We start from the raw sequence: 25,203 nt of genomic DNA, 5'->3' as shown, positions 1-25,203 counted from the left end.
CAAAGCCAGAAGAGAGATAAGAAATAATCTGAATCAGTGAGATACTTTTAGACGTGTGGTAAAAAGAAAATAGGTGAAACTAGAATTTAAAGAGCAAAACTGAAGGAGCTCTCAGGCCTTCTGGAAGTTAAACTTTAGCTGAATAAACATTTTGCAGACGCTCAGGTGACACAATTCTTCTTGCAAACCGACAAGGAATTTTGATGCAATATAAAAAAAAAAAATGGAGCAGCGTCTCCTTAGTGATCTGCACTAAAACATTTTCTTTTGTTTAATATTCATGTCTAACATGTAAATAGTAACAGCGCTCTCGCAGCCTCCTCGGCTGCTGCACCGGCGGCGTTATGCAACGGCTGACACGGAGGAGTGACCTTTGAGAGAGATTCTGCGCACGCCAGAGGAGTGACTCACTTCCGAAATCGGTGGCGATGGCTGATGAAGGCCAGGCACCTTTCCCAGCAGTGCCACCCTCCCTCCTCCCTTCCCTCCCTCCCTCCCTCCCCAGAAGCGCAGCTTTGTTCCAAGCCGGGGCAGCTTACACAACTCCCTCTGAGAAGAGCCTCGCAGGGGAAACTATCTGCCCGACGCAGCCGCTGATAGCGCCCGGTGGGAGGTTAGTGGGACAGTGGGGTAGTCATGTGACGGAATATTGAACGGCGAAGGGAGGAGAGGAATCGTTCAGTGGACCGGAGAGCTGCTGGTCACCGGCCCTCCTCTCTGCAGCTGCACCGTGTGGCGCGCTGGGTAACACATGAGCCGATGGCAAATCGATAAAATAATCAGTGCAGTGGGAGACTGTGCATTTATATCGGCTGATTATGGGTTTGGTGCGAAAAGTTTGGCCTTGCAGCTGCATTTACCAAACTTTAATTTGGTTTTATTGAGCGAAGGTATCGAGAACATGAGAGACATTAGGGCTGGGTGGTACAACGGTTCATACTGAATACCGGTGTTTTTTCCATTATGATTTGAATTTCAGACCCGTCTCAGACCGGACCATTCGCAAGGTGTGGTGAAGACGGAAAGATCTGAGAAATGCAGCAGCAGAACGAGAAGACTTGTGCCAGAAAAAGGTGCCGTTTCTTTTTTTCAGGGTGACCAGACGTCCCTGATTTCTTGGGACAGCCCCCGTTTGGGATGACCTGTCCCCTGGCTATAGCTGTCTCCGAAAGTGTCCCCAGTTTTAGGTTTTTATGAATGAGAAAAAAAATGTTGCGCGCAGACTACAATTATTACGGTAGCCAGTCACGGTGCTATTGACATTCAGATAAAGCAGTTTAAATATGTTTAAATAGGAACAATATGTAAAAATACATGAAACAGTAATTGTCTCTGTTTCTTCATCTCACCTTAATGACATTTAATTTTTTTTTTCTCAGCAGGCAGTGCTAAAACGGGGTCATGCAAACCTGTTTTACTACTAGTGTGGGATTATTCTACAATGTTTACTAATCATCATAGCAAAATGTCGACCTACTGCATTAACTTCTCTCTCAGTCAGTAGAAAACGTTGTGAACACGTGCTACTGTCACAAATTTACCGTGATGCACATTTTCGGTCGCACCGCCCGGCCCTGCATGACATCATCCCGAGCAGATACACTGCGCAGACTTCTTGGAGACAGGAAAAAACACGGCGGAGGTTGTCAACTGCTAAAGCGCTCGGCGGTCATGGCGTTCTTCAAGGCCCGGAGAGCGAAATGAGGGGAGATGGCTGAGCGGGCGCGCTCTGGCTCGGCTCGCATGCGCGGCTCAGGACAGGTGCTTTGCAGATGTCAGGATGTGGAGGCCTATTCTTCCCCCCCCACCACCTCCACCGCCACCACCACCACCACCACCACCGCTGCCGCCCGCCACCACCCCTTCTTCTTCTTCTGTTTCGAGCCAATGAGCAACATGATTTAGGCCGGGTAAACACACGGGGCTGGGTTCATTTTCTACGAGGGCTTCCCATCATTCAAGTCATTTGGGGCCTGTCAGTAATAATGATGCAAAACAATGAGGCCATGCATCCCGGGTCGCCTGTTTACAAATGGGGGAGAGGGCTGAGCGGGCGGAGGGAGAGGGGCAGAGGAGAGCGAGCTAGAAGAGGTGCCACATGTTGAACAATGCGATTTTGTGTTGTCTCCAAGCAACATCCATAAACAGGAACAGACAAACACAGCAGCACAATCAGACTGTAATATCTTATTTACAGTGAAAGTCCACTTACGGGACACGTGAGCCCTCCACCGCCACAATGTCACGATTCAACGGTTAATAATTATTTGGTTGTTTACTTCCTCATCGCCCCTCGGGTTTTATTAAAAAAAGGTGGTGGTGGTGGTGGTGGTGGTGGTGGGGGTGTCCGGAGCTCCTCTGAAGTACACAAACGACACACACACACACAGGCCTTCGCATTCATACCGGCCGGGTTTATGAGCTGTTCTGCGAGGGCGATCAACAAGCCAGTGTTTCCCCGCTGTGTGTTTGCCTGTACGGGGCTTAAGAAAAAAAAAAAAAGCCACAAAGGCAAACAGGGCGAAACGAAAGAGCCGGTTTGTTTGTTAACGTGAAGGCATTCCGAGAGCAGAGCCAAAAGTCTCGGCGTCCACTCCCCTCCTGCACCACCTTGATACCCCTACACCCCCTCCACGAAAAAAAAAAAAAGCCTACCACCCCCTAAAGATGGGCCCCCCGTGCTCCTAAGAGGGGGAAAGCAGAAAACTGCAAATGCACAGAAACGAGACGAACGCGTTGGAAGGGTCGGTGGCAGAGAGTGCTGACTTGTGGCAGGCCAAATAAATTACAGATCTCTCTCTTTTTTCTTTTTTTTTTTTTTAATGTTATTGCAATGCAGACTTTATTTTTCATTCCCTTCGTAAATTATGTCAGCAATCACTTAAATATATGGAGGGGACTAAGCTGATGCATTGCAGTGGCTGTGCTCTCCGGTGGTGCGGGCGCGCCTCGAGTTCCCCGGCGGTGGCACGCGGCCAGTCGTAAAAGGCAAAGCAAATGAAAAAAAAAAAAAAAAAAGTAATCATCAAGAGGCTCTCAGTTTGGAGACGGGGCTGAAACTTGCTGACTCAAGATGACCCGAACGTCTGCCTGGGAGCGAGTCAAACAGAGGCGTTTTGATGACGATGCAGAAACTGTGTCAAGTCACAGTTTGTGCAGTGAAAACTTCCATCGCCTTCGCTGGTTCAGGTGTGAACAGTGATGTCTGTGACCAGCTTTAAAAGGACTCACTGAATGATGGATTTCAATCCGCTCATTCACAAACGAGGATATAAACACTCATTCGGCAAATCTTCCAGGTCCACCTGAACCTGTATGTTCCAAATTATATTCAGTCTAATCAAGTCTCTACTTGAGTACTTGCATGATAATTATATTAAAGTAAAATCACGTCTTTTGACTTTAAAGTTTTTCTTAACTGTGGTTGTTTGTCCAATGCATGGTACAGCTCAACCAGACCCAACTAAACACTTTTGGTACCAGCATTTGTAAATGTATAAACTACTGGAAACAGTAGGATCTGTAAAGGATCTGTCATTAGCAGATTGTAGTCATGCAATTTTACAATATAAGGTGTTTTTTCAAAATTCCAAGTAGCAGAAAACACTGCAGGACACTCAGTACGTTTACATAGATGTGAAAAAACAACAACAAATTGTTGCCTTAATCTGACTTTAACTGGACAACATAAGTCTGTGTAAAATTCCCCTTATCCGATTAAGACACCCAGATAATGTGATTGGAAATCGATTTTCTCCAGCATGTACACGCCTTAATCAGAGTTTAACTAGACAACGCGTGTGCGCAAGCTCTAACAACGCTGCACTGGCGTGTGACCCCGGAACAAAAACATCCAAGAAAACTGGTCACAGAAGAAGAAGAAGAAGGTAAACAGAGCCGGTAGAAGAACCACACGAGGGATAGCGCCATCTTATCTGCACCAGAAGTAGCGCGCACATTACGTACACGATTAAAAAAGCTGAACTATTATCCATCTGTTGATGTCTGAAATGCCGTTCTGATGTATGAACAACTCTAGTTTATTATATGACGTAATAGGTCAACTGGAAAGAAAAGACACATATCGCCACCTAGTGTGCGGCAGTTATTCAATTTTCTCTGTTACTTGTAAACTGGGACAAGGATTCCGCATTCAGAAAGTTGAATTTCAATGTTTCACTATCAGAAATAGCTCTGTCTTCACTTAACTGTACTTGGTTAGGAATGCTGACACATTAACGCAAACTGCAACTTCTTCCTGTGTAAAGTAACACTTTGCAACACAAGGCCTTTCTTGGTTCTACGCTCTGAGGTTCCAAGTGAACTGAGCAGATAGCATCCATTGAATGGTCAGAGAGAAATGTCACGGGACGTCAACTACCAGCTGTTTCATCAGCTGGTGAACTGATGATGTCCATACACACCACAAAACATGAATGTCTTCCTAGATGTCTCTCAGCTATTGGCTACACATGGCTACCAACCAAAGGACATCCCAACATCCATTCATCCATTCATTTATTTCCTGTAACCCTTGTCCTCTGGAGGGTCACAGGGGGCTGGAGCCTATCTAAGCTATCACTGGGCGAGAGGCAGGGAAAACCTTGGACAGGTTGCTTGTCCATTGCAGGGCTGTGGGAGTACCCACAGAGAACCAAACAGAGAGGCCTCGAGTTATTGAGGGGATACTGGTATCAAAGCAAGAGGAGTCAAACTGTGCCATGAAGTCAAACTGAGGGTTAATTCCCTTCAAAGTGTTGGTGTCACTTTTGGATCAGTCTTGGATCGGATCCAAAGTATTAAAGCCATAAAACCTGTACCTCACGCATTTGCAGCTGGAAGGCACTCGTGGAAGAACTCCTGTACTGATGCCAAACGGGATGATCTAATGTGGAAGTATGTATGGCGCCCAGTAAAAAAACAGAGTTAATAAATGGACCAAGATGGAAGTGAAATGTTGTTAGTTGTCCCAAAACAGCCGGAGTTCAAGGCAGGACAAGAGGCCGGCTGTATATAATTCTTTACGAATCGTTCAAGGTGTTTTATTATGGACTCACAAGGGAAGGGATGATAGAAGTTTAATAGAAGGTAGGTATTAAGTTAGTCTTATATCCAGGAAATACACGTCGAGCTTAAATCGTCTTTATATGGCATTTTTCTGAGACTACCATCAGAAATGTCTTGAATCCTTAAATCTGCCATTCCACCTTAATAAAATATCAACCGCCACATCAACCACAGAGCTTTTAAATAGGTCGCTGGAAAAGTGATAGATACTAAATTGGACTGCCTGCCACATCCTTGTTTCCACGTAGCCCTCTAATGACAAGTTTCCCCTCGTGGTTTTTCAAAGTACTCTGAAAACCGAGGGTCACGGGCATGAATGTAAAAACACATATCCTTAAACACCACGATGTAGACAGGGACACGCGAACTGTTGAGTCAAAGCCAGCGGTCGGACGCCCGTAATGACCCGGTTCACGGAGGCTGGCAGTCAAGTTTACCTCTGCTATCTGTTTGTCGTTTTCACACAAACGCAAACTTTTGTCAAGTCTGGAACAAATGTAAAGTTGGTCAAACTCCTCAAAAAATGCAGCAGAAAAGCCAAAGAGTGGAAAGAAACGACGCTGCCAAAGAGTTTTTCAGGTCTAGACCCTGACTCTTGTACATCTCAAGTGGAATATGGAACAATTTCACTTGCAAATGCATTGAAGACACCAACCGTTTCAAAGCCAGTCTAAGAATAGAGTGGAAACATAATCTGCAAACCAATAATAGTAATTCATAATGAAATCATGAAATCGCTGTGGCTGCAGTCAGTTTGGATGAATGTAAAGCGCAGTGCATACTGTGTTCAGTGCCTTACAAGAACAAGAAAAGCCACACCAATGGTAATGGCCAGCGATCGCCCTGTTTTGTAGAGACTTTCTGTTCTTTCTGTTAGCTAGCTGCTAACTGTTAACTGACTTAGCTGGTTAGTTTAATCAGCAGCGCATGAACTAATTTGACAAGGGGTCGAATGAAATAGATTATATATGAAATGGATATTTAAAATACCTTAGACTTTAATAGATTTTACTTATTGATTCACCAGGTAAATTGCTTGGTCACAGTAGCTCAGTTGCACATAAAAATAGAAAATAGGTGTAAGACAGTGTACATAAATAAATAAATACTTATAACAGATCTTAGATCTTAGGTTCTTTATTTGATTTCTTTTTTTTAACTGTATTATTAAATGTTTAGGGATGAAACCATCTTCTAATTAGACACTTGCAGGTGTGTTAAGGTTAAGTTTTAAGTATATATAAACACAATAAAATGAAAGCTTTAGTAATTAATCATAAACCACTATAGAACCTTTTAGTTTTCTGAAAACCTCCTCTGATCACCTATTTATGAACTATTTAGTGACATTCACACTGACAACTAAACTATCAAAAAAGACACCATGTGACTACTAAAGAGTTAAATCAGTTTTACAAAGTAGATCCTAAACTCCTTTAAATTGACCTCCATTGCTTTTATGACTGTAACGCTTCATGACTGATTAGAAAAGGAGGAAGCCCGTTTATTGGCTGATTGCTATCTGTAGTGTTCATGGTTTCCTGTTCTTTGCTGTTAGCAAACAATTACTAAACTTTAATAGGTCTAACTTTTATTACAGGGCTATCTACCACGGATGCCAAAAAACAATAAATAAATAAATAAAAGGTTTTCACAGTTTCTTACTTTCTGACTTTTCTCTGTAAGCTCTTTATATGTTGCGTCTAATTAAGTAGTGACAGGCTTTCGCTTTAATTTCCATTTTTGAATTCTTGTATTTGTGGCAGACGAAGGCAAAGGATTCTGGTCAGTGAAGTCATTTTAATGGGGTTATGAAATGAGGACGGCCACTTCCAGGGCTGCAGGCCGTCGCCGCTCCCAGCCATTAGGGTGCCGCAGCATTGAAACCGTGGATACAACAGCAGCCTTTATGCTCTATTGGTCACCGCACCGCACTTCCCTCCCCAGCCACAACTACACCCTGCATCATGCTGCTCCAGCGCACACAGCCATACCGCACTGGCTCCGATGTAGAGTGATATACTGCAGCAGATCCAGCGCGGTACGTGAGGTCCTGTTGTCCTTGTAAGATAAGACACAACTTTTATTGACTCCAGTCAGGAAATTAGGCCAAATGGTAACAAGATACAGCGCAGAATAACAGAGTATAAATAGGAACATAGGGAAGTGGGGGATTAAACAAACACACCTGACACTTTTTAGCACTGGAGGAAAAATACGAGCGGAGTAAAAAGATACTGCATTTACTGTACACGGTGATGCAAAACCTAGCACAGTAATATTCCCAAACCCTGCCTGTAAACTGACAAGGTGCGTACAGGTGTGTCGTAAAGACGAACGCACAACTTGTTCCACGTTTCAGAGTGAAAATAGAATGAATATGCACAAAAAAACATCACGTTACATTACGTCCTGCTGATGAACTGTACCGTAAAGTCCACACATAGAACTGTGGAGCACCCACACTGCTGCCAAACCACCCCAAAAAAAAAAAAAAAAAAAACTTTTACATGCATCCGACACGGCGAAATAAATATGCTAATGTATATTTTTCACCCCTGAGAGGAGGTGAGAAGGGGCGCGTGCCATGAGACAACCTGTTCTGCACGACGAAAATAAACCCTTCTGGAGGTGGAGGGGGAGGAAAGCGAAGGTGGGGGGGGGGGAAGCTTTGCGACTGCTGGCAGCGCATACCAACGTTCTCAGGTCAAATCTGTCTGGTGTACTTTTCGCTTCCTACTCCAACAAAGGCGCTCAGTGAGTGTATCAGACGGCCTTAATGAAGGGCTTGTTAGCCGGGCTACCGGCAGCAGATCCACTAGACCCCGAGTGTGTGTTTACTATCAATCCACCCTTGTGTCTACAGCGGGCTACATCCAGCCCTCCTTCCCCTCCTCCTCCCTCCCGCCTCACCACCCCCCCATTCCCTCCCCACCTCCCTCCCTCACACACAAACGGCCACATTTACAGGAACGAGCCCCGACGACCCCCCCACCCCACCCGCAGAACCTCTCCTCCATCACCCCACAAGTCCTGCACACATAACTCCACAGTCAGAGACGCCCTGCACTTGCTCGCTCAGTAAATAATGCACAGATATGCTTTGCAGGTCCAACGCGAAAAATTCTAAATGCTACGCAGTCGGACGTAACGACACGTGCATGTAACGTTACTGCAGCACGTCTGTCGCACGGGTCTAAATATGAGCTCGCATGCAAAGGCTTAACTTCCCGGGAAGTTACGCGTTGCACGGAGCAAACACACACAGGGTTGCTGAGCAAACAGTTGTTCAACTTTCAGAAGTCACAGCAAATAGAAATGGCTCATTCTTTACTTTTATGATTCATTTATTGGTCATAAATTAGAAAAATAAATAAATAAACAAATTCAATAAATTCTCATTGGTGATATTTAAATCTGTGGAGTTTGGTTAAGTGCAGAAAATGTCAGTTGATGCTACTGGATTTTTTAATTATTATTATTATTTATTTATTTTATTTATCTGAATTTGTAAAATAAAATTGTCACATAAATTATGTTTATTGGATGCTCGCCTAACCATAAACTGAGGCTGCAGCCCCGACTGCACGACATCCCGTCACGCTCACCGCACCACTTCCCTTCTCTGTCCACTAGAAACAAATATATAAATAAATAAATTCATAAAAATTAATCTACCACTGTTTCCTTAAATTCAAGTGAATTTCCAGTGTTTTCAAGGCCAATACCACAATACTCATTTTTTTTTTTGTTTATCCGACCAGTAGTTCAGCATTCAGTCTATGTTGTGCACAAGCTGCAGAGTAAAATTCTCTTGCAAACCCCCAAAAAAATTAAATTTTCAAACACAACCGTATAAGTTTAACCCAATAAACCGACACGCACTGCACAGAAAATAAAAACATCTGGACAGCTGCAATCTTCGGCCAGGTGCTATATAAAGTTTAGGAGTAGCTCTCATGCTAAGTATCAACCCCGACCACACCACGGCATCACCACCAAGCCTCGAGTTAGAGAAAAAAAAAAAAAAAAAAAGAAAAGAAAAAAGACTGCGCTATGCTGCATCCAATTTTCAGAGAGGAAATTAAATAATGCATAAATCAAACGATGTCGGGGGTGCGGAGACCAAACTCTCGACCAGAAATAAAACATTTCATCCTCCAAAAAGGCAAAGAGGAAGTGTCTGCAGTGACATGCCTCTGCCAAGAGAAACAAGGCCTGACCACAGCTCCATGTGAAACCTATTTAAGATTACAAGGCGAGAGTGAGAGGGAGAGAGGGAGGGAGAAGGTTAAAGAGAGGGAGGTGAGGTTAAGCATGGAGGGAGGAGAGTCACGTGGGGAGGAATGGGGGGGGGGACATGGCACATGATCATAAATAGCATGGAGTGTGCGAGGCGTGCATCAGAGGAATTTAGTCCATAGAAAAGTGGGATGATGAAATCGGTGACAGCTGAGACGGCGGAGGACGGAGGAACACATCAAGTGTTTCTTCTTTAACTTCAGAATATGATTGAAAACTCAACAAAACTCACAATGTGAAGATGTTGGTCTGATGTTTGAAATAAATACGCTTTCATTTGCCACGTTTAGCACACGCAAGGAACATGGTCTGTGGATTTAACTCATGCACGTGAACACACTCTGAGCAGTGGGAAGCCACGCAAGGCTCCCAAGGGTGTTTAGGTGCTCGCTCTGTGCACGAACCGGTGACCTCATTTATACCCCTTTCACAATGAAAACGGCAGGTTGACGGGGGAGTTTCAGACCCGGGTCGAAGGTTTTTTTTTTTTTTAACAGAGGCCTGCACAATATCAAGAAGGTGGTCATAATGTTATGCCTGATCGGTGTATACGCCACATCTCAAACCTGAGGGAATGCTTGAAAATAATCTCAATTTGCGGTATAATTAGTTCCATTTCATGAATGTATTTACATAATTTACTACTAAAACAAAGGTTATCATGAAACTTTGACTGTTTGGTCTATAAGTTTTGGTTTAGATGTGATTTAACTTTAAATAAAATAATGATTACAGGACTTTAAAAAAGTTCTGTATCTTAATTTTCCAGTTAGATTTACACTGGAGTCATATTAATATGTAAGTATATACTGCAGGCAGAGAAAGACAAATATTTCCACAACGTGCAGGAAATGTTTGTCATGAAAGTGGAGGATGTTCCTGATATAGAAACTTCCTACGGCCGCCGCAGAACGACTTCTACGTCAGGGCTGTGGCATTAGGCCCCTTTTTTCACCCGCTCTTGTGTTTTGGAAAGACCCGTGTGGGATCGCACCTGTGTCGGGGGCCACACAGCGTTGAGGTTGTGCGTGAGCGCGTCGGGGGGGGTGGAGGGGTTTTGTGGTGCACGGCCGGGCCTCGTCTTTAAGGGCATATTTGTCCTCGCCCCTTAATCAGGCGAATGAAAGCTCCACATTCTCCTTGGACGTGGGAAGGCAGGGATGGCATATTTACCAAACACACCCACGCTGAAGTGACCTGGAGACAGACGTGTGTGTGTGTGTGTGTGTGTGTGTTTGGTAATGTCAAGGTAAGGGAAACTCTACCTGTGTCATCTACTCCTTAGAAAAAATAACTTTACCCCAGCTCTTACAGGATGTATAAACCCACATATATGAATGTCCATGTGTTTCATATATATTTTTTTAATTTTAGCTGCATCATCTTGCAGAACCGTTGCACGGGAAAAGGCACTTAGGTTACAAAAAATATCAAATCTAGAAGAAATAAACTGATTAGCATAGCCAGATTTGTGTGATACTTTGCAGCTCTTTCTAGCCTCCTAGCCTCCGAACTAATTGTAGCGCTTACAGTTTATCCTTTTGAATGATGAGGACAGAATACTGCCACCTGCTGGCAAGAACAATCATATGCTTACGTATAGCATGGCGCTAGCAGGCCGTTTGGTTTCAGTCTTTTGTGGCGTGTTCAAGTACGACTTTTTAGTTTGGGTAGAGGTAATGTGAGGCTATGACGAGGCGGCCCTAGTTGGACCCTTGTCAGTGGCTTTTCAAGATTCATAAAACTGGTAGGAATCAAGCTCTCTGATTGGCCGATCATCTTGGAGAACCGTTGCATGAGAAGAGGCATTTAAGTTATGAAAAATGTGAAATCTAGAAGGAATAAACTGATTAGCATAACCAGATTTGTGTCGGTTTGTAGTGCTTCCTAGCTTCCTAGCCTCCTAGCTAATTGTAGCGCTTCCTGTTTATCCTTTTGAATGACGGCGACAGAATACTGCCACCTCCTGGCAAGAACAATTATCTACTTACGTACAGCGTGGCGCTAGCAGGTCGTTTGTGGTGTGTTCAAGTACAACTTTTTGGTCTGGGAAGAAGTGATGTCATCTAAATTCAATTTATTTATTTATATGGCGTCAATAACAATACAATCTGTCTCAAAGTACTTTACAAAGCCCAGCCTTAAACCCCCAGAGTAAGCACAAAAGTTGAATATTTTCTGTGACAGTTTTCTTAAAAAATAAATATAAATCAACTACAGTTTACTGTGTCTTCTCTTATCCCAATACTTCCTCTCTCCATCCACTAGACACTTCCAAATAAATGCATCAAAAGATCAAAAAACAAATAAAGCAAAACTGTGTCACATTTCTTTCTCATTAATCTACCATTGTGTTCTCGGGATACCAATTGACGACAGCAAAATAAAACATCAGAAAACAAGTCCACATCTTGAAATGAGCACTTCTTTTCCGAGCGGTAGTCCACAATTTAAATACACTCAGTTTGTTGTGCTGCGAAACAAAACAAGCTGCAGATTAAATTTCTCTTGACCGACAAACGGATTTGTTTCAGCTCCCCGCGCAGAAAAAGGAAAGCAAAAAATGACATTTTCGGCAAATCCCAAAGAGGACTTATTATAAAAAATAGCAGTAACTGAATGTACAGACAAATATTGCACAAAACCCCACTGAAATCTAAAATTTAAAGCCAGATGTTATATTGAGTTTAAGAGGAAGAACGTCCATCAACAGGAAGACGGGCCAGATCCAAATAAATATGTTGGACTCTAAAAAAAGTCACCATGTGGCATTTTATGATTTTCTAATTCCTGTACTATGAAGCTACCACTAGCAGCTGGCTAACTTAGCCAAGCACTAAGAGAGAAACAGCTAGCAGCGTGGCTCCGTCCAACGGTAACAAAATCTGCCCATGAGTGTAAAAACAACAAACCCCTGTTTTAAAGAGGGTTAAGTGCCGGATTATTTCTAGTTTCTGATCATTTGCCAGACAAGTGGACTCCAGAGAGAGGCTCCATGAATTGAAACAGAGTTAATGGTGTGTCCTTGTCACTGTGTATTTCCTTCTCAGTCCAACTATGGTTTTCTGGTTTTATTAGCTGCTTTCAGGTTGGTCTGCTGCATCCTCTCTACGCCTCTACCCTCCGCTCTCTTGCTCTCTCCTTTTTGGCTTTCGCTGCCCAGGTTTCTGTCTTCTCGCGCGGCCAAAGGAAACAGCCCGTCGGGTACGCTCGGGGGCTCGTATTTCCCAGGAAAAATTCAATTGGCGCCCACCGCGCACACGCACATGTAAAACCACAGCGAGGGATTTATATATAAAATGAAAAAATTAGGCCCAATTGGAGCCGTTTTCCCCCAAAACCGCCGCGATCGCCGGTCTATCGACAGCCACAGCGGCCTCCTGGCTGCGGCGGTGAGAGAAATGTTTTCTTTCTTAACCTTTATTTAACCTGCAGTGTCAAGTAAAAACAACACATTCACAATGTCAAGAGCCAAAAGGCTTGCTGGGGAGGAAGTGAGGCGAGGCGTTTCGCAGTCACACAGAGGTACAGAGGTGTGAATGGCTTTTTTTTTTTTTTTTTTTCTCACGGTCTTTGTTGACCGGCTTTTCCATATCAGCTACGTCGCTCTGAAGGGGCAGCACGACTGCGGTGGTGGTCAGCCACCACAGCAAAATAAAACTGGCATACTCGCACTCGAACACACACGCTAGGGGTTAAACCATATTTTGGAAAAGCGCTGCCAAACTTCAGACCTCGTCAGACACGCATTCCACCGAAGCTGACATGTTTATTTGAACCCAGATCCTCCTCCTTCTTCTCCTTCCCCCTTTTTTTTTCTTCGACAGCCCTCGATGGCATACATAAGCTTCGTACATTGTGTAATGTTGCTATTATTCAAACGGCAACACGTTTCTTGTTGATGCATTTTTTTTTTTTTTTTTTTTTTGCGCCTGTGTCCTTGGTGATAGGAATCTTTGCAACAACAAATACCGGGTCATAAATCAGAGACGACACACCGAGCCAGAGGAGGTACAGCCACAACCACAACAGGTGTTAAGAGGAAACCATTTGTCTTCCTGTGAGGGTGGTTTTACTAGGTGTGTGCACGTATGTGTGTGTGTGTGTGCATGTGTGTGTGTCATACAAGGTCTCAGTTGTGATCCAACTCTCTTTATGGTTTTTAATTGTTGCAAGCAAGCTCCTGCAAACCCTGCGTGTCAGCCCAGGCTTCTATTTTTAAATGTGCGGTTGAACAAGAAAAACAAATCATCATTTACAATTAACTGCTGCAAAGATGCACGTCGGCTTTATCAAACCAAATCGAATAATTAAAACTCAATACGCGCTGATTTTGCAGAAGAGTTTCGGTAATCTAGTGGAAAAGGGATATTAGGCGTCGCACGCAGCACCCTGACGTCACGCTGACATTTGTACGGCCTGCATTGGAACAGACTTGCTCTTGGCGGTGTGAAAAAAAAAAAAAAAAAGAGCTAAGAAAACAATTGCGCCAGTGAGTTTGAATGGATGGCAGCCAAGCATCTCAGACACCTGGGCTCGGACCAAATAGCTCTTCCCCTGTTGGAAGGCGAAAAAGAACCACCGCCATGGAGGTCGCAGCCGGTCAAAGGCATCTGCGAGGGAACACAAAGATACTCGGATACGCCTGAACGCTGCACCTTGAGGTTTTATTAAAACGCCTGAACAACCGACCCCCTGCTTCGGAGGTGGATGCTAGAGCACCGTGAAATCTCGAGGGAAGGCACGCAGCGGAATTGGAGCTACCAGTCAGCCGCCGTCGCCTCTAAATGTTCTGTATCTGAACTTACCGCGATTTTCTTTTCTTTTTTTTTTTTTTCGTCAACAGCCTGTCAACATCTGCCAAGTGCTCACCTCTGTGGTGTTTTCGCACTCCACTTCATGGAGGTTACATGTCAATCAAGCACCACAGGGGTAGCTTAAGGCGTCCAATAAAGCCAGAGTTTTTTTTAAACATTGTCCACAGTTACCAACCAACACCCTGTTTGTTCTTATTAGCAAACAAAGTTCAAGGAATTTAGTGGGTTCACTGGTTTTCATAGAGAACCAGACACCTGCCAGATCCAAATCATGTCTTCAACAAAGTTGAAACAGAGGAAAACTTGAACTGTTAACTGAACAAGATCTTATTTGGATCTGAATCTTACCATATGTAGGAGTTTAGGTGAAACTTTGTAAAACATGGCACTGCTTTTACTGTCAATATTAAGATTTGCAAAAATTTAAGCAAAAGCTCAGAGGAAGTTTAGCCACCAAGCGAAGTGCAGTATGATATTTGTGTTGTCGTCAAATTGCATTGGGTTATAAACTCTACTAAAACCACTCTCCTTTCGTAAAAATCAATGCAATCAGTGACTGTTATTCTTTTTAATAATTCAGTTATTTTCTAGACTATTTCAAGCAAATACAACTATCTGTGTATTTCCAAAGAAAGAAGATCCAACAGCACTAATTTCCACCAAACTACATATTTGCTTAAGTTTTTGGAAAAGACTTTTTTTTAAAACCACTCCTTATTTTGAGTAAGACAAAATCATCAATCAGAACAAATTCTGACAATCGGAACGAAAGATTTGTCAAGGAACCAGTATTCCCAGTCTGGGATTCAACTTAAGTTGTCATTGTGCCTGGCCTCATTACTCTTCCTTGCTTTCATGTTAGCGGTGAGTGGTTAGTAGTTAGCAGTTAGTGGTAGAAAGTGCCTTTCAGGTAGTTCCAATCTTCTGTTTCTTCTGTATTCTTTCTGCAGGCCGACATAGAACAACCTGTACAGAACATGATGTCCCTCATTCTCATCCATGCATTCAAAGCTGGGGCGGGCATGGTTGGTTCCCAAAGGTCTTGGAAAACTGAAAATGCTTTCTGCAGGACCTGTACTTTTTTCTTTTTCTTTAAAGAGTTAAGCTACAGTATCATCTGAACAAGAACTTTAAACAATAGGGTCTTTAGACAAAATGGGTTATTTCCCAGTGATTCTGAACTTCTCCAGAGAATGTAAAGCAGAGATTAAACGCTGATTTAGATCTAAAACTCCACTTCTCTAAAGAAGCACAAATGCTTGCTCTGATTTAAACATTTTTACTCGTTCAGCAATAAATGATATGTCTTGATAGCTACTATTTTTTTTAATTTTTTTTATTTTGTTTAAAAAAGCTCTGTGTTGAAATCTGATAGGGCTTCAGCTTTTCAACACGACTACAAACAAGGCCTGGAACCGACTTGGTGCATCTGACAGGGTACAATAAATCCTCCAGGTCTTTTCCTGTCAGGGCTTGATCATAAACATGAAAAAAAAGAGAGAAGTGGAGCAGCATCACACCTTCTTTCAGGGAGCAAGTTAAGCCTTTCTTCTTCTTCTTCTTCTTCTTCTTCGTGACAACAGTGCGATTACAGTATCAAATGTTGCTTCTGTTTGGGGGAGTGATGGCAGAGGTGAGGGGAAGCAGAGCCAGGAGCAATTTTCTGGGCTGAGCGCGAGTTTAAAGCCGTGTTGTTGGAGGAGGAGGGTTTAGTGGGGGGTGTGGGGGGGGGGTGAGGGCTGGGAAACCAGGTGTCACTCCGGGCAAGTAGGAAGACAGGTGATTTTAACAAGCTTCTAGCTCTGCGCTGACAACAACTGTATCCATCTTCCCCTCTTGACCCTGCTCCCCTTCTCCTCTCAAACAAGTCTGAAATCCCAAGAATGTAATTAAAGTCAAAGCTTCAGGTAGACAGACTGAGTTCTGAATTGGGCTGGATGCATCCATTCGTGCATCTCGTTCATGGTGATGTGCATTAAATAGAACAGAAAATGAAAATACTCGCAGTAGCTGCTACAGTTTGACACATCGTGCAGTGACAAGGGCTAATTATCAGTCAAGCCTGTTTAAACTCCCAACAGGTATTTTCACACTCACTGGACCCAATGTACCTGCTGTGTTATCTCTGCAGTCCCACAAGCTGCTCATGCTTCAACAATGAGACAAGTGTATCGGCAAGAAAAGAAAAACAACCACCAGAAAACCACAAGATATTGGCGCCAAACTGATTTATTTGGCTTCAATCAATGGCTACAAAGATGCTAGTACGTAACCACCTGACTTTTCAGGCAGATTGAGAAGGGTGACGTAACCCGTCGAGCAGGAAAATACTAGCAGCCAATAACCACGTCAGTGTTTGATCCAACACTGTTTCTCTCTGGTTGGAGTGAATCCATTCTTTCTAAGCACGCGTGGCCTCCACGCTTCAAAACAACCAGTTGTCCAAAGAAGTGTCTGAAAAGATGAACAAAGCCAAAACTGAAGCGTGTTGCGCAGTCTGGGTCTGTCTAGGTCCGTCTCATCCCCGTCTAGTGAATGTACACCAGTCAGCCACAACACTGAAAACCACTGACGGGGGCAGTACATGTCATTGGTCGTCTTGTGACAGTTCAAAACTCTACTGGGAAACTTTTGGACCTGTCCACCTCCCTTCAATCCATAGAACCGAAAGGCCCCCACTTACAACACCCTGTTGCCAGACACCACATGACACCCTCAGAAGGCCCATGTCCATTCTCTGATTGCACAAGTGAGATCTACACCATATTAGGAAGCTGGTCATAATGTTACGACTAATTGTTGTATAAGCAGTCAATGGGTGTTAATAAAACTGAGACACCTGTAAAACCTGTACCTGTAAAAAAAGTATTTTTCTATTGTCATGGATGTATTGGGACAGGTAAACACATATATATCTTATGAGCTCATTTTATTGTAGACAGTTAAGTTAAAATCCCTGATAAGTCGGGCTGAAGAAATATAGCCCATGTAAACACAGCCAACAAGCTCAAGACGTCAAGGCAACCAGGCAATACATCCGCTTTGCACTTTACACAACAAAAGCCATGGTAGCAATGAATACCAGCAGAATAAAGAAACAGAAAAAAAAACCCTGAACCAAATCATTGTTAAAGCTCCCAGGTCCAAGATTTGTGACACGACTGCGAAGCCTCGGAGACGAGGGCGCGATCTGAGTAAGCAGGAGCAGGAAGGTGCGAGACAGCGACAATGTGCATGATATGTAAACTGAAACAAGACCCTGACTCATGGTCTCCAGCTCCGGTAAGGATCATAATGTTGATCTATGAGTCCCCCCCACCACCACCACCAACCCTTTCCTCGCCCAGTTTGGTCCCTGGCAGTGGGAGCTTGACGTACGGCCGACCGATGATGCAGCTCACCCGGCTGCCTACTGCATTACCGTTTAGCAGTCGAATGTAATGGCTCAGTCACACAGAGACGGAGCGGTCGACAATGAAGATCTGATCTGGTGGCAAAAACTGGCGTCTTCCTGCTGCAGGAAACGCTTCAGGGTTTGTGTGGGGATAACGGTAAACAAATTAAAGAGCGTTTAAATTTCAAACTTCTTCAATACATTACGTGTTAAGGCTCATTTAAAGTACTGCAGGACATAGATGGCGTAACCTACGTACGTAGCCTACACCGGTGTGAGCCATTTATACTCGTGCGCTCATCAGTCTGGCTCGTTCTGTAACAACGTCACCCAAAAACTAGTCGGTGCTGTGTCCTTTTTGCCAGTTGGGTTCATTTATGCTTCTACTTCCTGCTTCCCTTTCAACAATGACGACTGAAACTCGCCGAAGACGAATCGTACAAATGCTTGTATCGCCGAACCTCGTCAGTTAAACTTATCTCTATGTGTTCCATCTTTATTGATCCTGAAACTGAAATACCAAAGCAGAAACATGCTACTACTAAGCGGACCCATCATGGCGTAGTTACAGGTGCATGTTAAGGTCTACGTATGGTCACAGCTACGGCGTCAAATTGATGCAGAAGTATAAACTGTGCATGTGCAAAGGGCCCTGATGTCAAAACAATGTCCAACTTCAAGTTAAAGAAAAGTCACTCACACGTGCAGTGTGTTTGGACATTAACTTGTTTATTTACTTGCCGATTTGTTGTATTTGTCCCTTGGAGCTTGTTCCTTGTAAACACGGTATTATCTTCAGCGCTGTGTTGCTCTGTTATCTGTATCCTGTTTTCTCCCAAACTTCCCCTCGGTGATCAGGGGAGTTTAAAGTTTCGTCTTATCTAATTTGATCTATAGCGCTGGTATGTTAAATATAATACACACACACACACACACACACACCTGTGGACTCTTATCAGCTCGACTGTGGCATGCCTTTGAATTTTTGTGGGGTTTGAGGAACTCGATGGCAAGTGACTGCAAAAACCTCCATTCCACAGATGAGACACTACACCAGAAACCCCGATGTCAGACCCAACACCTGATAGCGCGGGATAGGTTTCTTACTGCATACCTCCTCCAGGTGTACGCATGCTTTAGGCTGATTTTTGGGTGGGGGCTGCCGAGTTAGGAAACGAGGAGGGAGAGAGCGTGTTTCTGGATACGATGAGGCCCCGTAGATAACCTCAAACCGCCCCAGAGAGGATCACCGTGTCAAAACAGAAAACAGAAACACCTCACTGTCCTGATCAGACTTGATTTTAGGACGAGGAAATGGTTTTCAGAGCCTGAGGTTGCTGTCTACCATTACATATATATGTATATACACCGATCAGCCACAACATTATGACCAGGACAGTAGATGTAAATAACAGTGACCATCTTCTGAACTCGATGTTCTGCTGGGAAACGTTTGAAGCTGGCATGTATGTGCGTAGATGTTACTTGGACATGTAGCACCCATCTAGACCAGACCAGACCAAGCACCTCCATAGTAATGACACTCCTTGATGGTAGCAACCAGTCTTCTAGCTCAAGTGTCGATCTCCAGGGAAGTTCTCATATTGCCCTCCCACTGCAGTAAATGTCGCACTTGCTAAGCATAGTGGGAGAAGCCACAATGCTTAGTCCAGTCGGCTTTCTTTAAACGCCTTTTGGATTACCATGACCTGGATGACTGAGAACCTTCACAGACACTTTTCTTATTATTTCTAGATATCGGTCAGTGGTTTCAATGACCGTGGCCATCAGATCTCAACGTTCATTCAGCATAGTACACCGATCTCTATCCAGGAAACATTAGTGGTCACACGGTGAATATTAGCACCAGCTCGTAGAGTGGGCCCTAGCATTTCCACTTTTACACATTAACCCTTAAACATCCGCACGTGGATAAAAAAAAAAACAAAAACAGATGGACTAACCAATGGACAAAGTTCAAAGTGTGGCTGAACACTGGGAAGTCGCGCTTTCTGGGGAAAAAAAGCTGCCATTACGTTAATGACGACGCATCACAACCCAAGAGAAAAGTTGTTTGGAGGAATTTGTTGGTAAAAATGAAGTTAGTTGTACCCTTGAGATGTCACGAAGGTCTTCCAGACAAAAACACAAGTTCCCAGTGTTCAGCCACACAACCAAACCATTGTGAGTTACGGTAATTCAAAAATCACGTGATTTAACGGACTGCCGGTAATCTGTTTGGTTTTAAAGGGTTAACTGTGTCCACTGACACTGAACACAGCAAAGTTGGTGGACATCACAGGAGAAAAAAGTTCTTCTCAGGTTGAAGCATCAAGAACAAGCTACGAGAACAAATTTTTATTTTTTTTTCATGCTTCTACATTTGAAGCTGTCAGTTCAAAAACTACCATGGTGGGTCTGGTGAAAGCGGTGCTAAAGGATCAGTTACATAACAACTACCAGCATGTTGACTCCATATCCAGCTATACTGACGACTTCCTAGTTTTCTCCTAGTTCTCTTCAGGACTCTCCTACTTTGTGCCTGCCCCTTTTTCCTCAAAGTTTTAGAGCATGACTCCTTGGATGTTTCTGTGTAACGAGCCATTTGACACGCCAGGTTTGACCCCGACTTCAAACACGTGGGAAGATCAGTGTGTGAAGTTTCAGTTAATATGTCCGGCATTTGTCTAATTTGGTGGATAAAAGTGTACAAATCTAAAATCTGATCTCAGCGATGGTCACAGTTCTTCTTTTCACAGCCTTGTTCATGGACACGTCAGACACAGAAAGCATGACTGTGACAAAAGTGAAATATGTTTTTTCTTTTTTCATGGCCTAGCGAGGCATGCCAGCATCTGAGCCTCTTAAACACGGTTGTTTTCCGAGTCCTGTCAAAAGACCAGCGTGACATTTCCATCATGTCCGCTAGCCTTGATGTCTAAATATGCAGGAGAGATTTATAATGCGGGGTGAAAAGACATACTGTACATTTTAAATTTAAACAGGAAACTGTGAAGTATGAACTGAGGGTCAAGGAAAAATGGGATTTCTAAGAAAAAAAAACAAGACAGAGAAACAAAATTTCTTTAAAAGTCTACATAATTAATCAGTAAAGAGACACGGACACATCTGAGCTCCATTTCCTAGAAGTTCTTCGTTATCCATGTCCCAGAGGACAGTATCTCTCTCACAGTTTCTCAAGACAATGTGAATCACGCGGCTGCCAAATCCAGAGAGACAAATCCGTCACACAAAGGAGCACTTGTGGGTTTACTCGCCGTCCGACGTGAGATCACGAGGGACGCTCTGTGACACAGCACAGACATGACTCAGGCATCATGGAAAAACACGGTAACATCACCCTGCAATGCACCATTTTTCATTTTGGAAGTCAGACGTAGTAGGGAAAAAAAATAAAAAAATAAGTAAAGACGGCCCTGCGCTTTGAATAGTTTGGGCTCATTTCCATGAAACTCTTCAACATTAATTATGATCCAAAAACTAGTTTTCAGCTTGAGCTGGCGAGAAACAAGCCTGAATATTTGGATGTGAAACTGTTATTCATAAACTTTTCGCAATCAGGTCAAATCTTTAACTTTTGGAGAACAAAACTATCTTCTGGTAAGTGTAATATTTTATTCAGATTTTATTTGACTTTCTTTCTGGTTGCAATTATTAAAAAATGTCACTTGACTCTGGAAAATACATATTATTGGACTGTACAGGCTCAGCTTTTAACGGTTTCACACTAATAAACACGATTAATCGCGATTAAATATCGTTAATTTTTAATCTATATTAATAGCATAGCGGTTGACATATCATTATTAAAATGTTCTCACCCTTGTACAGATTCATACAATAAAAATACTAAAGCTGTATGATGTATATTTCCGAGCTATGGTCATCTGTTCTAAAGCGCTATATCTCAAAAAGTACGCAGCTTAGATATTTGTATATAACGTGTTCACACAATCGCAAATTTGTGTATATTACAAACTGTATGCCTACCAATGGTTAGAAAATGGTTACAAAATTAAGCTTTTTATTGTCTACTACTACTACAGCTAAAAAAAGATCAACTGTGTGGTTACAATGCCAGTTAAATGGTCAACGCGAGTCAGTGCAAAAGAAAATATATTCTAAGTGCAGCTGATTTCATGTATATTAAGTGAGATGTACACTACCAGTCAAAATTTGAACACACCTTCTCACTTTTGACTGGTGGTGTATGTCACAGACTGAATGATACGTTGAAAGAACTCTGTTACAGCCTCACCATTACTCTTTCTAATATAAAACGATGAACCTTGTGTAAACGTGGCTCACCTCGGCTCCAGAATACTTGTCGGTCCGAGCCACCAGGTCATCAAGAGACACATTATCAGCCACGGGCATGTTACGGAACTGGAGGGAGAATATTTCCAGTCGGGTCGGAGCATCTGGAAGAGGCACATAGACGATTCGGTCAAGGCGACCTGGACGCATCAGAGCCTGTGGGACAGACAGAAGACAGAAAACAGCTGCTTTACTGCCATAATTCACAAACTGTCACAAACAAGTTTAAATGTGCTTCTTTGACTGAAAATCCTACTGACGAGACTAATTATTCCAGCTCTTCCTGAGCACACAATAACTTGGGTTTTTGACATTTGACCTCTTTACTTGATATAGGAACTATATGCATCGTGTGAACGCCTCTTCAGGCACCACCACGGACCAAATGCCTATGAAGCAAACTGTGAAATTGAAGGTTTCCACTTGTGGCAGTCGGCACCGAGACAGTGTTGACGTTATCTGATAAACCCTCCTCTTCCTGCAGATCACATCTCCGTGACCCCAAAACAGTCCTTGAGTACCCGAAGCCGTCGCTGTCTCGCTTGTCAGACGTCGTTAAGTGGCAGGCGCCTCTCAAACGCAGACACGCAGACGGACGGACAAACAGGCCCTGTCTCCTGTGACAGTCTGCGGTGCGGGTGACCCGTCTGACGAGCCGAGGGGCCGGAAAAACAGCGGTGGAAAATTGTGAATTAGCATTTAATGGCGGCGGTGATTATCAGAAGACACAAACAAAAAACTGGAAGTCACGGTTTAGTCGGCTAAGACTTTGTAACTTTGGGTTGTTGAGGTAGACGGGCCCTTGGCTTAACAAAGCTGGAGAGCCCTGCAAGATGCAAGCCATGCAAGTTGACAATAGACTTGTCCAGTGTCCAGCAACCTTGCTAAAGTCTTACTACTATTCCTTCTAATCCACATGCACAATTTCTTGGTCCTAACAGCCTCCTTGGATTTAGATACGTACTATAAACTACATCTACAGGGCCTTATCCTGTTTGTCCTTCGAGTACAAAAGGACAATCTCTCCAAAAGGGAAACAAATTCCCAGCAGTTCTGAATCACAGTGTTATATTTTGATAATGTCTGATTATTGAATAATCTTTTAGGTCATTTATCAAGTGAGACAAATATTTGCCAGTGGCAGCTTCCCAAGGATAAGGATTAAACAAACTAAGCAGATATGATTTCCTCAACCGGCCTGTTCTTTGTTACACCGTTTAAAACCGAAAGTTTTCGTCAGACAAGACAAGAAATCGAATGTGTTTACAATTTTCTTCCGTTTTCTCTGACAAGGATCATATCATTAACCGACCTCTGTGGTGCAAAAAGTGAACACTTGAAACCCTTGTAATGTTTTTCCCAAAAAAAAAAAAAAAGAACAATAAACTCTGAACATGTACAAATAGGTTCCGGATCTAAAAAGAGGCCACAACTTGGTAGTAGCTACTACACCAAAAATGTGACTTCACTGGAGACTTTAAATATTTAAAACTCCATGACAGTTGAGTTGCAGTCAAACGTTTGCAGCGTCTGTTGTGGTGAAGAATAAGCTTTGGAGCTGCAGCCGTAATGAAAAAAGTATATGTTTGATCTTGTGCGCCATGTTACATTTTAAGTCCAGCTACATGACAGAAAGTCTGCCTGCCTTTTATTTGTTGCCTTTCCTGTATATGTGTATGCAACCACGAGGGGACGGAAACTGGAGACAAACACGAGCAGCTACCCTTAGGTAACCACAACAGAGGGAGCGATGGATCATGAGAGGAAGTGTTGTTGTTTTTCAGGTCTCTGGATTCCTCCACATGTTTATGGATAGCTGGGTGGCTGCGAGTTACAAACTATCCTCATAAAAATGGATAGGGCGGAATAACGTCACTGTTATTCAAAGCGGGAAAAGGGTGTTTTGTTGGGAAGACCTGCTGGGAGATGGACGGATGGCAGCACTGAAGTCATGAGGGCTGGGGAGTAAAAGCGGTGCAACTGGCACAGGAATGATTAAAAAAAAGAAGAAGACGAGAGAAACACATGTGGAATTAAGTTGGTTACACTTCTTCCTACAGGTTAATGGATCTGGCAGATACGAGGCTGTGTGCAGGTTGGGTGCAGCGGGGACTTCAGTCTGTGCTTGTTTGTCACATCAGGTCGAGCCAGTTGCAGCAGAGCTTATTGCATTATGCAGAGGACGTGCCAGGGACACTTCCTGAGTTGCTCTCCCTGGAAGTATCTGGCGGCTCCGTGCCAACACAAACCTGCTGACCTCCGGCTAAATAACTCACACAGACAGTCGCTAACACGCGCGCTGACAAACATGTGCGTGTGTGTGAAAGTGTGTGTGTGTGTAAAAGCGCATGTGAATTCTGGTAAACGCTGCCTTGATTGATTGATCTTTTTAATTTTGGATCAATTTTTCTAGTGCCAAAAAAAAACAACAAAAAAAACAAAACACGGCCACTCGCCGCTTGATCGGCCATTAATTCTCCCCGCACGCATTATGGAGAAGTGCCTGTGGCTTCCAGGCGCTCGGGCTCCAAGGGTTCCAAGGCGCTCCCAAAAAGCAGACCCTCAGCTTTGAGACTGCTAAACTCATCTGACTGCCCTGAGGGGAAAGAAAGGCTTTTTTTTCTTTCCTCCCAGCAAGAGCAGGGGGCCCATCCATCACTTAACAAGATACACTTCCTGTTCTCAAGGATCCGGGGGAGGTGGTGGTGGTGGTGGCGGCGGTGGTGGAGTAAGAGGAGGAGGTAAGGGAGGGGGACCCCGAAAGACAAATGCATGGCTTGGCATGTCGGGCAAGCGTTGACGGGCTCCTTTCGTAACGGCATCATTCTACCTGAAGCCTTGGCTCGAACGGGCCGAAGGCGAGCGGAGGAGGAGCGCAGGGCGAAGAGGACAAAAACAGCCAGGCCGAGGCACCGGGACAACCCTCTTGAAAAGGCTGCAGGACCAAAATCCCGCAAACAAACACAGATAAGTGGCGTGGGAGACGGCAAATCCCCGAAAGACAAAAAAAACCCCGGCGGAATAAATTCTCGGCTGCTCCAACAGCGAGCCTGCATGACGAATTGCATCCACCTTGTTGCACCACTGACACGATAAGCATCATTACACACGAGCCATTAGTAATTAGAAATGCCCCCAGGTGAGAAATACCAACTAGCTTTAAGTCAACACTGAACCCTTTACGTACCGCTAAATCTGGGTGAGTGTGCACCGGGGGCGGCGGAACGGGCCTGAACCCCGGATCGGCCAAGCTGATCAAAACACACAAAGACAGAAAGAAAGAAA

The 25,203-nt window shown here is 43.8% G+C and overlaps 1 protein-coding gene across 1 annotated transcript in view; it reads right to left on the bottom strand.

The window, feature by feature from the left end:
- Positions 1-25,203, bottom strand: part of spata5 (spermatogenesis associated 5) — a 128,016-nt gene that overhangs the window by 908 nt on the left and 101,905 nt on the right. Inside the window, exon 16 of the mRNA XM_047585385.1 lies at positions 21,910-22,074. Coding sequence (XP_047441341.1) covers positions 21,910-22,074 — 165 coding nt within the window. The remainder of the gene's footprint in view (positions 1-21,909; positions 22,075-25,203) is intronic.

The sequence above is a fragment of the Mugil cephalus genome, chromosome 5 (genome assembly GCF_022458985.1).
Source record: "Mugil cephalus isolate CIBA_MC_2020 chromosome 5, CIBA_Mcephalus_1.1, whole genome shotgun sequence".
Lineage (NCBI taxonomy): Eukaryota > Metazoa > Chordata > Actinopteri > Mugiliformes > Mugilidae > Mugil > Mugil cephalus.
This window is presented reverse-complemented; position numbering and strand designations above follow the sequence as displayed.